The sequence below is a fragment of the Notamacropus eugenii genome, chromosome 3, assembly GCF_028372415.1.
Source record: "Notamacropus eugenii isolate mMacEug1 chromosome 3, mMacEug1.pri_v2, whole genome shotgun sequence".
Taxonomy (NCBI): Eukaryota; Metazoa; Chordata; class Mammalia; order Diprotodontia; family Macropodidae; genus Notamacropus; species Notamacropus eugenii.
The window spans coordinates 423,974,302-423,989,710 of NC_092874.1; the positions used below are offsets into that span (position 1 = coordinate 423,974,302).

General features: G+C 44.2%; 1 protein-coding gene across 2 annotated transcripts in view; it reads left to right on the forward strand.

Annotated features, from left to right (window-relative positions):
- Positions 1–238: 238 nt before the first annotated feature.
- Positions 239–15,409, forward strand: part of NUP210 (nucleoporin 210) — a 164,980-nt gene continuing 149,809 nt past the window's right edge. The window contains exon 1 of one of the 2 annotated variants that reach the window (XM_072598255.1): positions 239–1,050. In XM_072598255.1, coding sequence (XP_072454356.1) covers positions 317–1,050 — 734 coding nt within the window. In that variant the 5' untranslated portion in view covers positions 239–316. The remainder of the gene's footprint in view (positions 1,051–15,409) is intronic. The other variant, XM_072598256.1, reaches the window with a different exon arrangement.

Sequence of the window (15,409 nt, forward strand, 5' to 3'; positions counted from 1 at the left end):
TCCATTTAATATCGATGTCCCACAAAGTGGGGAGGGCACCTATCAATTTTCCCACATGAGAAATAATAGATCTTGGGTCCCAGTTCCTACCTGCTTATTACCTCCTTGATAGTCTGTGCCTACACCCTGTCTCCACCCCCATTCCCACCCAAGTTCCTTTAAGCATCCAGCCGGGGCTTCAGCTGTCTCCAGGGGAAACGCTGGAGGCCAGGTGGAACTGCAGCAGCTCCGCCATCAGCTCCCTGGGGGGTCCCCAGAGCCCCAGCGGGGCAGGGCAGAGCGATCCTCCCGCTTCCTTCTGCCTGCTCCCTCCCCCATGCAGTCCCAGATCACCCTCTGCAGTGGGTGCTCAAGTGCACGGATCGGCGCCCCGCGAGGCTGCTCTAGCTGCTGCGTCCGCAGGTGGCGCCTTAGCCGGGGAGGGGGGACGAGCAGTCTGCTGCTCTGGATACTGTGGCGAAGACCTCCCCCTCCTTCGGCAACTTTGTATCGCTCGGGACTTCCTCCTCGTTTCCCGCGGTTTCCAGTTTGCCCAAACAAGGCCGGCGGGCCTGCGATCCTGGGTCGGCCGCCCCGGCTCGCTTCGCCAGGGTCGGTCAGCCGGGACCCCGCTCGGCCCGCCTACGAGAGGACAAACCCGCGCCTGGGTCCCCCTCCCCGCCCACCCCACCCCGGCCTGCCAGCGGCCCAGGAAGTTGCATTCAGATCTGGAGGGATGTCCCACGCCCCTCCCCCTCCACGCCTTATCACCTGCTGCCGGGGCAGCGGCAGCGCGGTCCCGCAGGCTAGGCTGGCGGGTGCTCCGGGGCGGGGTGGGAGGGAGCCGAGCAGCCCGCCCGAGTCCGAGAGCGAGCCGGCGAGCCAGGGCGGAGGGAGGATGGCAGCTCGGGCCCAGGGGCCGCCGCCGCTGCTGCTGCTGCTGCTGCTAGCGGTGCTGGCCGGGGGCCGCGCCGCCGCCTCCAAGCTCAACATCCCCAAAGTGCTGCTCCCCTTCACGCGGGGCACCCGCATCAACTTCACCCTGGAGGCCTCGGAGGGCTGCTACCGCTGGTGAGTGAGCCAGTAAGAGCCGCCCTCTCCCCTCCCGGGGGCCGCGGGGGGAGGGGAGGGAGCCCGAGCCAGAGCGCGGGCTGCGGCGGGCGCTGGGGGCCGTGGGCGGGGGCAGCAGCTAGACCTGCCGGCGGGAGGGGCCGAGGCGGGTCCGGGCCGCAGCGAGCCGTGCGGCCCCCCGGAGCGGGGAAGAGAGGAGCCCTCCCCGGGCGGGCCAGACCAAGCCGGCTGCACATGGCGTCGCGAGGACCGGAGAGCGGCTGCCGGGCTGTGGTCGGCCCCGCCCCCTGGGATGCTCCCGCTCCTCCGCCCCCCCCCCCCCCAGACGCCAGAGGAGGGGGTCTGGCGCGGAGCCCGGACCCCTGGCGGCGGCGGCGGCGCGGGAGAGGGCAGAGAGGCGGCCGGAGCTGGCTGGCCTCCCGCAGCACGGCGGCTGCGTGGGTGCCCTGGCCTCCTCGTGGGGCTCCTCAGCAGCCATGCGCCAGAGCCTTTCACCTCGCAAGGGCCGTGGGAAGGAGAAGGCGCTGGGCACGCCGGCCTCAGCTGCCCCTCCCGAGCCGGGTTAGGGGCCAGGCCTTGGCTCTGGTCAGTGTTAGAGGCCGGCAGGCCTTGGCACCGAGGGTGCCTGGGGGCAAGCCGCGGGCCAGGACCTGACCCCTGGCGGGCGATTTGCGCCTGCGTGGAGGCAGCGTTTTTCCCCTAGGGAATTCAGCGTGGGCCACAGGGCGGGCGCTTAGTCACTGCCCACCGAGGTGACTCTGGTCCATGACCTGAAAGGGCCAGAGCCTCGATGGTCGGCTGCTTGGCCTTTATTCAGTCCAGGGTGTCTTGAGGTAACATACTGATACCGTGGAAGGGTACAAGCATATATTAAGCACCTTATGTGTGCGAGGCGCTGTGCTAAGCACTTTAAAAATATTTTTTGAGAGTTCCTACTTCGAGCAGAGGAGATGTGGGCGTACTGGGCAGGTAGCCTCTTGTCAATTTTGCACTGGATCTGAAAGAATCCAGACCTGGATCTCAGGAAAACTCTCTCTTTCTCTCTCTTTCTCCCTCTCCTCCTCCTCCCCCCTCAAGTCAATACTTTCTGTCCAAATCCTGCCCATTGGCCACCATTATCCCGGTTCTAGACACTTTGCCATGAGAATACTATTTTGTTTTGCCAAATACACTTGGTCACTGCATTCCCACCTCCCAGGGAAGTCTGAAAACTTGGTCTTAACTGGACAGGAGTGATTACCATGTGGTAGGGATGTTAAAAATCAAAACTGACCTAGCTTTCAGGATCATAGATCATGGGATGTCAGTGCTAGAAGAGACTTCAAATATTCATACTAAGCCCTTTGACTTTACAGAAGAGAAAATTGAGGCTAAGAGAGGGATCATGATTTGTCTCCAGGATACACAGACAGTAAATGGGAGAGCTGTTATTTTTATCTACATCTTCTGACTCCCAAATCTAGTGCTCTTTCCAGATATTCTCTCAGATAGCAAAACTGGAGTGTAGTGGAGGTGGTGATGTGTCAGGATAAATAATTTTCAAATTCTGCTGAATATCAAATGAAGAAGGAGATGAGTTTGTTGTTTTTGGCTTATTTCCTCTACGGGAATCAAACCTTTGGACCCTTGTTCAGTATTCTGTGATGCTTTGCCAGGGTCGAAACCTCAGCTTTCACCACTGGTGTTTTAAGAAAAAGAATGAGAACTTGATTTTGTGGAAGTTCTTATTTCTTGACTTTCAGTAAAGACATTGGGTTCTTGAATCCAGGTCCCTTGTTTCAGAAAGAATGGCAGATTTGGAATCTGAGAACCTGTATTCAAATCTTAGTTCTACTGCTTAGTTACATGTATGATCTTTGGCAAGTCATTTCTGTGGGCCCTAACTTTTTCATTTCTAAAATGATGTGGTTGCATTAGAGGACCTTTAAAGTGCTTTCCAGATCTAAATCTATGATTCTAAGTTTTAGAGTTTCTAGATATTTTATCTTATTATTTGCTTTAGGGTCTTTGCAGTAAATTTGTTCTTGCAGGTGTCCATGGAAAGTCACTAAAGGTTTGCCTAACAGTGAACCATGACTACATTGTGTCAGCAAATAGAATTGTTAGTTTTCCATTCACTTGAATGACTTTGGATTCCAACCTTTGAGAGTTGGAAGGGACCTTAGAAGAGCTAGTCTGGTCAAATGAAAAACTGAGGCCAAGTCAGGGGAAGTGACATAATGAAAGTCACAGCATCAGTGGTTGAGTAGATAGGACTTAGCCACAGACTTAGCTCCAGACTTTCAGAATTAATGCCCAGGGACTACTTTTTTGGGGGGTGCGGTTGAACAGTCATTCATTAGTTGAAATATTTTTAAATTTATGCATTCTCATCCTCATATGTGTAAGTTATCAGTATTTTTGATGTACAGCAAAAGGCTACAAGTTATTAGAAACAGCTGGCTACAGAAGAATACTCTGAGATGCATTAGAATGCTGTTTCCTGTGAGGTTATTTATCTATACTTTTTCTAAAATGACAGCATCCAAGTTTTCTTACCATGTTCTCTTTGCCACAAGTAGATGAAATCTGAAAAAATTCATTTTCACTTACATTTGTCGACAAGAGTACGTGGGCCAGGGGAGAAGGAACCCTCCCTTGTGGTGTATCTGAAATGAACTTGTGCTGGATATGATAGAAGAATCTTACAGTAAATGTGTGACTGCCTGTTCTAAGTGCTTCCTGAGAGGTGTTTGGTGATTGTGATTCCCCCAACTTGACTTTACAGAGAAACGTTATTAGTCATGCATTCAAATGTTTTTTTTAATTTTAGTGGTACTGTTCTTAGCATAGTTATTTATCTCTTTAGCACTGCAGAACTGCCTCTCTTGAGATTTTTGAGCAGAGCAGCATACAGCTATTTATTTTCAATTATTGAAGCTTGTAGGAGATTCCTTCTCACCCAAAGAGTTGGTAGGAATCTCTGAGTTAAATCATATTTTGATATGTACTTGTATATATAACATACAACAAACATACACATATAGAATCAGCAAACATTTATTTCATGCCTACTTTGTGCATATTACCATGCAGTAGGGAAGAAAGGCAAACCCCTCTCCCCCCAAAAAAACCCAGTCCCTTTCCTCAAGGAAGTTATAGGGGACTGGGAGGACACTAACTGAAAACAAAAGTAAATACACTATGATCTGAGGAGGGAGAGAATATTAAAACCTTTGTAATGAGGAAAGGCTTCATGGAGGAGATAGCTTCTGAACTTAGTGTTGAGGGAGGAGGATTCTGAAAGGTTGATATGAGGAGAGAATTCATTTTAACCCTAGGAGACAGCTAATACGTGGATGTGAGAGTTGGTATATGATGTGTTTAGGGGTGGGGAATAAGCATTTATTAAGCATCTCCTGTATGCCAGACATTATGCCGGTTGATAGCCGGTTGATAATTAGGGTGGTATGATAGACATGGAGGTAGAAGTCCTGGACTTAAATACTGTTTAAAACCAGGAACCAGTTACTTAATCTCTTTAAATCCCAGTGTCTTATCTCTAAAATGGGATAAGAATATTTATACTGTCTACCTCCTAAGGTTGTTATGAGGATAGTGCTTTGTAAATCATAACACATTAATGTGAACTGTTATTATCTTTCATTGCTTCCTAGTTGTAATTATTCGTAGACTTAAGAAAAACCTTAGAGATCATCTAGTCTAATGCCCTCATTTTGCAGACAAGGATGCTGGACCCTGTGAGGGAACATAAGTTGTCCAAGCTCACAGAGGAAGTTAACTTTCACAGCCAAGACTAGAACCTAGATGTTTAGCGTCATGAGACCTGCGTTCTTTCTTTAAAAATCAATCAGAAATATTTATTAAGCACTAAACTGTGAGCAAAGAATTGTGCTAAGTTTTGGGAATACAAATAGCACAACTTGTCAAACTGACTCTCCCAACCCCACTTAGACTGGCAGATTGAATCCTCAGAGTGTGGTTTGCTACATCTCTCAAGGTACTAGGGGTAACCCTGAGGAGTTTGGAGGGACTGTCATTTGGTACTTTTGTTTAGAAGCCCTCACCCTGTGTGTCCTTCCAACGATCAATTTACCAATTAACACAAAGTAACTTTTACTAAGAAGACAGAACAGGGATTGAAGTCCCAAGGACACCACCATTCCCTTGTCCCCCACCCCCACTGAGTCTGCTTTCCCCTCTTTATATCCATTCAGTCCCTGAGGAGATGGGCTCACTCTTAAAGTGGTTGCAATGAAATACTCCCTCTCCCCACCCTCATGAATATTTCCTGCCCTTGAAAGTCATTTCCTCCTTTTGAGGAATTTCTACCAAATACGTTCACTTTGGGATGTGGCATAACCAGTGTAAAGGCTGCCCCTTTCTTGCTCAGTGATGTCCAGGCTGCAGGGCTGTATCAAGCAGTTCACTCCTCAGGACCAACTGCTCACTCTACTCCGCTGTTGCTGCTATTGGTGCTGATTGCTGAGGGAACTGCTCCTAAGATCTTTCAAAGCTCACCAGGTTGTAACATGGTCCATTCCATCTCTGATGCTTATTCACCTATGATCAGGGAAGAATAAACCCAAAGAGGTGTGTGTGTGTGTGTGTGTGTGTGTGTATGTATGTGTATGTATGAGAGAGAGAGAGAGAGAGAGAGCACAAACATCAAAGATACCACATATTCATGGCCACGTGGTAGCCATGAGATAAGAAGATATCTCCTTATGTAAGGGAGGTCAAGCAGCTGTCACTGCCGTGGCTGTTGCAATTACTTCTCTCAGGCATCCCTAGTGGCTCACAGCATTTTGGGGGAAGGGGAGAAAGAGAGTGACAGAGAGAGAAAGATAGAGATGGAGAAACAGAGACAGAGAAGGGAGAAGGGGAGGGAGGAGGAAAAATGTGTGTATACATACATACACACAGGTATACACACATATCAGGTTGTGAGGCATGTTGTGGGGAAATGTGAGAAGAAGAGTCAGGAGACCTGGGTTCTAATTCAAGCTCTTCCACACAGTTAGCTTTGTGAAAATGAGCAAGCAACTTCTCTCCAGGCCGGAGTTTCTTCGTTTGTAAGATGAAGAGATGAGACTAAATGATCCCAAAAACCTCTTCCAGTTCTAATATCCTATACTTTTGAGCCTTTCTGTGTGTGCACACACAAATGTCAACCCCAGTATCTCAGTAATATTAACTACAGTATGGGTAGAACTTTACTTGTCTTTGGGTGTGTAACATGAAGCTACAGTGTGTCCTCCCTTGCCGATATAGTTTGCAAGGGGCCTGGTGCAGGATGTAGGTGGGACAGATCATTTTTATAGATGTGGCCAGAGGAAGGTTGGTGGTGGGGTGAGGCTGGAGGGTTTCCTGGGTACTGTCAACTTGTCCTGAACCACCTCATCACCTATTTTTTTTTCTGACTGCTTCTTTTGCTGTTGCTTCATTTAGGCAGGCTCACTGTGATTTTTCATGCAAGCTCTTCAAGATAAGTCTCTCCTATCATGTATTTGAGATTCTCTGTACCCCTCTGAAGTTTCATAGGATAGACTTTATTCCTGGAAAGGATGCTCATGGTCTCTGGAGAGAAAAGGTTCCATCTCCTGCCTAGCAGCCCTCTTATCTCAACCAATCAGTTAAAAATCATGTACGTACCTACTGGGCGCTAGGCTCTTGGGATAAAAAGACTAAAACAACAACAAACAGCAATGACAGGACACAATTTTCCAAGAACTTTGTGTTCTGTTGAGGAAGACAGCATGTGTAGCAATAAGAATGTAAGGAATAAATATGAAATAAATAGAAAGTAGTTAAATACAGGGTGCTTAGGGAAGGAAGGCACTAGGAGTTGGAGGGACCAGGAAAGGCTTTGTGTAGAATGTGGTGCTTCAGTTGCATTTTAAAGGAAGAGCAGGATTGTACTCACATTCATGGAGCCCTTTGTGGTTACACATCATTTTGTCATCTCTTGGTCCTCCAAATACATAATAACCCTGTCAAGGTGGCAGGTCAGGTATTATTATCCACATTTTATAGCTAAGGAAACTGATTCAGATATGTTGAATTAGATTTGTCCAAGGCTGCACAACTAATTTGGGCTACCATCTAAAGTCTTCATTTTATTGGTCCAAAACTGTTTCTGCTACATCATGTTAACCCCACCTCTCTTCCCTTCCTCCTCCCACCAAAAATGAGCTGTTTACCCTGGATGAGCTCTAAGGTCTGCTCCAGCTCTGATACTTTACGAGTAGACTTGCACCAGGATGCTACTCCCAACTCTACCTAACCCATATTTCTCTCCCACTCTCCCCCAACCCCTTCTTGTGTAATTCTTACTTCTCCTTTCTTTTATGACAGCTTTCTGAACTGATTCCTGCCTCACCCCCACCGGAAGCTAAGGGCTTGAAAGAGCTTATTTTTTTTCCCTCCCGTTACTGGTCAGCTAGTCTAAGGAGTATTGTAGATTGCCATAGGACTCCAGGGCAGAACCAAGACAGTGATTCTACCTGCAAACTACAGTCTTTCTAGTCTTCAGGTGGATCAGAAATACTTGAATAAATTTTGTAAAGTTGGATCTATGAAAATTGAAATCCCCCAAATGGACAATTAGCAGATTTGTACCCATGTTTTGACTCTCTTTTGTTCTCAAAACTGCCCTCTTTAGGGACTGTTAGCGAATCAAAAAGCATTTAAAAGAAAACAAAAATAAATTAGCCTTGGGAATTAGAAAATAAATAATGCTATCACTTTAGAGCTCCACAAACCTCATTTTGATATGCTAAATGCTTTTACCAAAGACAGCAAGTAATATTTAAATCCTATCAGAAAATAACTCTGGAGAGCAAACTACCATGTGTATGAAAAGTTCATAGAAATTTAGACCAGAAATAATCAGACTGTAAAAGAAAGTATATTGGAAGCATTGACTTTGGGGAACTTGAAGGATGAGTCTCAGTATACTTATCCAATGTTTATTTAATTTTGCATGGAGATCTTAATTTTTAGTTTCTTAATGTTTCAACTCAAAGTTTTACTGATTACCAGTGCTATTTCTAGGGTTGTGCATTATGCTGTTGGGGCATCTGAGAAAGAATAAAACATTTTTCCATTTCCTCAAGAAAGTCACTTTCTCTCTGACCATTAGAAAATAAAAACAGTGTAGTTATATGCTAGACTGGAGGGTACTTACATGAATGATTTAAGGACATAGGGGCCTGAGAAGTTATTATTCAAATGCATGTACATATGTGTGTATATGAGTATGTATGTATGTATTTGCTGTGTCCAAAAATGTAGGTCACATTCTGTACTTTGCATCTATCACCCCTCTGTCAGAAGGTGAGAAGCATGCTTCATTAGTCCTCTGTAATTCTGAGTGGTCGGAGCACTGACCATGGTTCTTAAGTCACTTAATTTTTTTTTTTTTTTTGGTAAAATATTGTTAACTGAATGAACTGTTCTCCTGGTTCTACTCATGTCACTCTGAATTACATAAATCTTCCAGGTTTCTTTGAAACTGGCCCTTTCATTATTTCTTATGGTGTAATGATATTTCATAACATCCATATGACACACTTGTTCAACTAGTCCCAGATTGATGGACTCTACTTTTGTTTTTTAGTTCTTTGAAGTTCTTTGAAGCTTCTATAGATATTTTTATATTTTTTTCACTAACCACCTACTACGTGCCAGGCACTGTGACTCCAGTCTACCATTAGAGGTCTTTAGAGTATAGTACTAGTTGTGGTGTTGTTTGTCCTTTGTTTTGAGGGGTAATGTTTTGACTCGTGCAAATTGTATTTAAATAAGGCAGGGTTGCACAGAGTTGTCATTGAAGTCCAGTGGCATGACAAATGTCAGGATGATTGGGGATGGTCCAGGATATAGTGAATGACCTTGGTATCTTTAATGTCAGACCAAGCTCTAAGCACTCTGCAGCGCCCGCTTCAGCTGCCTTTGTGGTTATAGGAACAAATTGTTCTCATCCACCCATTTTGCTGGGGGAAGTCACACTCCCCTAACTCACTGGCAGGTCTGAGGCCCATCCATTGCCCTCATCCTGGTTTAGCCCATCTTCTGGGATGGCTTACCAGGTGTGGCTGCTGTGATGCTGCAGCCTCCTGGAGCCACAGGTGCCAGGTAGACACCAAAGGTGGGTGAGTAGCCTTGAAAAGGGCTTGGCACACCCTTACCCAGAGGTGCCACTTGTCCCTAAACACTCCATACAACTCACCACCTAGTTGTGGTGTTGTCGGTTAAGGGATATATATATGAAAGTTCCAAGTTGCTTTCTAGAATTATTACATTTTGTTTGCCGCTGATACCAATCATTCAGTAGACATTTATTAAGTGCCTTCTATTTGCTAGGCACTATGCTAGATACCTGGGATACAAAGACAAAAATATAAAGATAGTCCCTGTACTTCAAAAGCTTATGTTCTATTGATAGGAATTATTTATGTATTATATACATAATGAAAAGTAGCTGCACCATGGTACAGTAGAAAGAACATTGACTGTGGAGTCAAAACATGAGGTAAAATCCTCTCTTTGTCTCTTCTAATGTGACCGTGGACAAATCATTTAACCTTTTGGCCTCAGTTTCCTCATCTGCAAAATGAGGGGAATTGAACTAGATAGTATCTAAGATAATGTCTCAGCTATAGAGTATAGTCTTCTTGCAAGAGGGATATTATCTACCCCTCAACCCAACTAGTATAATCAACAAGATGTTCTGTACCATAATGCTATTATGTGAGTTACAGCATCAGTCAGAGGTATAAGGTAGTTGCAAACAAGTTCTCTATCGGTTTGGGAATACTGAAGTATTTGAGCTTTTCAAAGGAATCAGATGAACATACACAGAAAATGTATTGAGATTGATGAAAAGAATGTGACTCACCCCAGGACAACATAAATCAGAAGGTGATTCCAGTAGTGAGGCTAGGAAAGCTACGTAAATACATTGAGGAGGTAAACCTTGGTGGCTCTAGCTAGAATATAGTAGTGGGCTGAGCAGAGGATTGAGTCACCCCTTCTCCCATTTGAACTTCAAAAGACTTCAATTTTGGGCTTCCCCTTGGAGTTAGCAGTAGGGTCTGTGGACGTAATGGCTTATGGAAGGACATGCACTGGGAACTGAAAGGCATTCTGAGGACAAACTACATGAATTAAGGAAAGGCAGCATTAGAACCCCGCAAAGGCACTGATCCTTAGAGCCCAGCAGAACTGAGCCAAGCTGAGCAGATATTCATGATGACTCCACAAATGAAGAAAAATGATTTTCAAGAATTTGGAATTATAAATTTACTCCTTTGCCACATTGACACTCTAAGCTTGAGTTCATATTCCCCAGGAACCCTGTGTGTGACTGTGAGAGTGTACCTCATGCTTTTTTTGGAGGGGGGGTTGTTGTTTTTTCACAACTGTTACTGTACCTTCTCAGTTAAAAGAAATTCTAAAAGCTGTCTGACTAATTAATAATGAATGGAGAGCACACTGGATGAGGCTCATTAGTAAGGATGCTAGATAATCCCAACCCTTACAGATTCACCCTGAGAAGAATCCTGAAGGGAGAAATAGCACCACTTTAGGGACCCAGCCTGCCTTGGAGTTGGGAACATAGCCTCAGAGGGGGCACTACACTGTGAAATGAGGCGGCTGGGTGAAACAGGAGGTGGGATCCTGGACCTGGAGTCAGAAAGACCCTCTTTCAAATTTAGCCTCAGATGCTTCTTAACTGTGTGACCATGGACAAGTCACTTAAACTTTTTTGGTTTCCTCATCTGTAAATGGGAATAATAATAGCACCTAACTCACTAGGTTGTTATGAAAATCAGTTTGTAAAGTGCTTTGCAAACCTTAAATGATAGCTATTATTGTCTACGTACATTCCTATGTATGTGTGTATCTATATACATATGCATATAGGTGTTCATGTGTACAGTATAAGTACACTGGGTTTCAAGGGGCACTAACAGTTGTGGGGTATCAGAAAAGGATTAATATAGGAGGAAAGAAGTTGAACAGGAGTTGGATGGGAGCTAGTGATTGTAAGGCAAAGTAAGGAGGGAATACATTTAAGGCACAGGAGACAGCTGATGCAAAGGTATGGAGCTGACAGGTGGACTGTTGTATACAAGGTAGAGCAAGGTTTCTTACTTACATGACTTCCAGTGTGACCTTGTGCAAATCTGCTCTATCTGGTGCTCTATCACTTCTAGTGTGAAAGGGTGTAATAATGGGCTATATGCCACAGTGCCTGGCACAGAGTAGGCGCTTAGTAAATGTTTGTTGATTGATTGATTGTGAAGTCTTTTATTTTTAAATATTGCTTAATTTTTAAAACAGAGACTTTTAAATTTTTTCCCAGTTCCAAATTCTCTCCCTCTCTCTTCTTCCCCCATCCAACGAGAAGGCAAGAAAATCATTTTCAAGTCACTTAAAAGAGTTTAATTTTATCTTCCAGGTCTCAGAGAGAGCCTCAGGAGACTTTTGAGTAGGGAAATGACTGGAGTCAAACATATGCTTCGGGAATGTCACTTTGGCTGCTCAGATTTTTACATTCCTTTTCTTCTTGAACTCTGGGATCCAGCCAAACTGTGCTAATAGTTGTTCTGTGACTTTGATACACTGTATCCTGCCTCTTTGCAGTCCTTGAGGATCATAGGATCATGGATCTAACTCAAAATGAGAGGGATTTGGAGGTCATCTAGTTCAGCCCTTTTATTTTTCAGAAAAGGGACTTTACTCAGAATTTTTGGTGCTAGGTAGGAAACAGAGGCCTGTATGTGAAGCAAATACCACTCTTTTTAGAAACTCCTAAATGCAGTGAAATGTAGGACAGTGACTGCAGATGGGATTCTTGGGAAGAGCGGAGGAGAGAACCGCTTCACTTAAATAAACACACATACACACAACCCCTTGTTCTTCCAGCTGCTTCCTGACTGGGGGAATTTAGGGTAATATTTTCAGAATAACTGAACTCCCTGACCTCTGCTGTTCCTGGATATCTTCCAAGAAAAGGGCTAGGGAGCCAGAGAATCCTGGAAGGCTGGAAGGAGGGACTGCAGGCAGTTTCAGCTTCTTGCCTTGGATTAATTGTTGCACATTTCTTCAGTGGTACCCAGAGTCTAAAAAGGTAGGTGGTGGTCTGGAATGGGATTAGGTGGAAGGCCTGGGGTATACAGAATGTTCATCAGCACTAACTCCTCTCATGTGAGGGCTTGCCAAACCTTTTTCAGGGCTGTTCATCCACCTTTAGTGTCCATCTGGCCCCCAACTCTTACCTGTGTCTCCAAGAAACTGTAGCATGTGCAACAGCCATACCCTGGTAAAACCATCTCAGCAGACAGCGAAACCAGGTTAAAGGTAACTGACATGCCTCAGACTCTTTGGGGAGTTAAGGGAATGTCTACACCAAGCATGTGAAGACTTCCCCTGACAAAATGGATGGATGAGAAGTTTGTTGCAATGGCCATGAAGGCTATGGAGCCTTCATTGGTTAGACATCAAAGACACCAAGGCCATCCACTGCATCCCAGGCCATTCCCAGTCGTCCTGACTTTTGTCCTGCCACTCACTGTACCTAGATGACTCTGGAAGAGAGTAAGGTGGACAACTTTGCAACTCTGCCTCACTTAAATTGAATTCATGCATAAGTCATGATATCACTCCATGATGTCATTGGTCCTCTTTGAAAATGAAGGATTAACAACAACAGATGGAAGGCCTAATTAATACTCATTAGGTAAGGTTGGCTTTTCTTACCTGAATTTTGCAGGCACTTACTTTTCAAGCAGTAGATGCTAAGCATATTGAGATATACTTAAGGAACTTTAGAGGTGGAAAAATGACTGGTCTGTAGACAAAATGAAGAGTAGGGCTAGGAAGAAAATATTCTAAAGTAAAAGACTCTGGGGCCACCACTACTTTGGGTGTAAGTTTCCTTATACAAGAAATGATGATACTACCTAAGACAGCTAAGTGACATAGTGATGAGCCTGCTGGACTTGGAGTCAGGATTAACCAAGGTCATATTCTCAGAAAACTTCCTAGCTGTGTGACCTTGTGCAAGTCACTTAACCTCAGCCTGTCTTATTTCCTTATCTTAAAATTGGGGCACCTAGTTCCCAAGGTTGTTGTGAGGATCAAATAAGATGGCAGGGGAAACTTTCTCTTATCAACAGATAAGGAGAGCTCCTTGGATCTGGGAGAACCCATAGAATTACTCAAAGGGGAAAGGAGACAACCAAACTTAGCCTGACCTAAGGACACTTCTGAAAATTGGTCCAAGTGAAACTTACTCTCTTCAGAGCTCATAGGATCCTAACTCTTCTGTCATTGGACAAATCTCATTATTGGAAGGTTCTTACCCTTCCACCGAACTAAAAGCCCAGCAAATTCTATCCACTGGGCACTCTCTTCCTTTTTGGATTCACATAGATCTAATCTGTTCCCTGTTCTGTAGAGCAGAAATTCTCAATCTTTTGGGTTTCAAGACTCCTTTGTACTCTTATAAATTATTATTATTTTTTTTGGTTTTTATTATATGTTTTCTTTTTTTTTTATTATTTAACTTTTAACATTTATTTTCACAAAATTTTGGGTTACAAATTTTCTCCCCTTTTATCCCCTCCCCCCCAAACCCAAGCATTCTAATTGCCCCTGTGACCAATCTGCTCTCTCTTCTATCCTCCCTCTCTGCCCTTGTCTCCGTCTTCTCTTTTGTCCTGTAGGGCCAGATAGCTTTCTTTACCCCTTAACCTGTATTTCTTATTTCCTAGTGGTAAGAACATTACAGTTGATCCTAACACTTTGAGTTCCAACTTCTTTAGCTCCCTCCCTCTCCACCCCTACCCTTTGGAAGACAAGCAATTCAATATAGGCCAAATCTGTGTAGTTTTGCAAATGATTTCCATACTAGGTGTGTTGTATAGGACTAACTATATTTCCCTCCATCCTATCCTGTCCCCCATTACTTCTATTCTCTTATGATCCTTTCCCTCCCCATGAGTGTCAACCTTGGATTGCATTCTCCTCCCCATGCCCTCCCCTCTATCCTCCCCCCCACCCTGCTTGTGCCCTTGTCCCCCACTCTCCTGTATTGTGAGATAGGTTTTCCTATCAAAATGAGTGTGCATTTTATTCTTTCCTTTAGTGGAATGTGATGAGAGTAGACCTCATGTTTTTCTCTCGCCTCCCCTCTTTATCCCTCCACTAATAAGTCTTTTGCTTGCCTCTTTTATGAGAGATAATTTGCCCCATTTAATTTCTCCCTTTCTCCTCCCAATATTTCTCTCTCACTGCTTGATTTCATTTTTTTTTTAAGATATGATCCCATCCTCTTCAATTCACTCTGTGCACTCTGTCTCTATGTATGTGTGCATGTGTGCATGTGTGTGTGTGTACTCCCACCCAGTACCCAGATACTGAAGTATTTCAAGAGTTACAAATATTGTCTTTCCATGTAGGAATGTAAACAGTTCAACTTTAGTAAGTCCCTTATGACTTCTCTTTGCTGTTCACCTTTTCATGGTTCTCTTCATTCTTGTGTTAGAAAGTCAAATTTTCTTTTCAGCTCTGGTCTTTTCATCAAGAAAATTTGAAAATCCTCTATTTCGTTGAAAGACCATTTTTTCTCCTGAAGTATTATACTCAGTTTTGCTGGGTAGGTGATTCTTGGTTTTAGTCCTAGTTCCTTTGACTTCTGGAATATCCTATTCCATTCCCTTCGATCCCTTAATGTAGAGGGTGCTAGATCTTGTGTTATCCTGATTGTATTTCCATAATACTTGAATTGTTTCTTTCTAGCTGCTTGCAATATTTTCTCTTTCACCTGGGAATTCTGGAATTTGGCCACAATGTTCCTAGGAGTTTCTCTTTTTGGATCTCTTTCATGGGGTGTTCTGTGGATTCCTTGAATATTTATTTTGCCCTCTGGTTCTAGAATCTCAGGGCAGTTTTCCTTGATAATTTCATGGAAGATGATGTCTAGGCTCTTCTTTTGATCACGGTTTTCAGGTAGTCCCAGAATTTTTACATTGTCTCTCCTGAATCTATTTTCCAGGTCAGTTGTTTTTCCAATAAGATATTTCACATTATCTTCCATTTTTCCAATCTTCTCGCTATGTTCTGTGATATCTGTCTTTCTCACAAAGTCCTTAGCATCCATCTGTGTCATTCTAGTTTTGAAAGAACTATTTTCTTCAGTGAGCTTTTGAATCTCCTTTTCCATTTGGCTAATTCTGCTTTTGAAAGCATTCTTCTCCTCATTGGCTTTTTGAACCTCTTTTGCCAATTGAGTTAGGCTAGTTTTCAAGGTGTTAATTTCTTCAACATTTTTTTGGTTTTCCTTTAG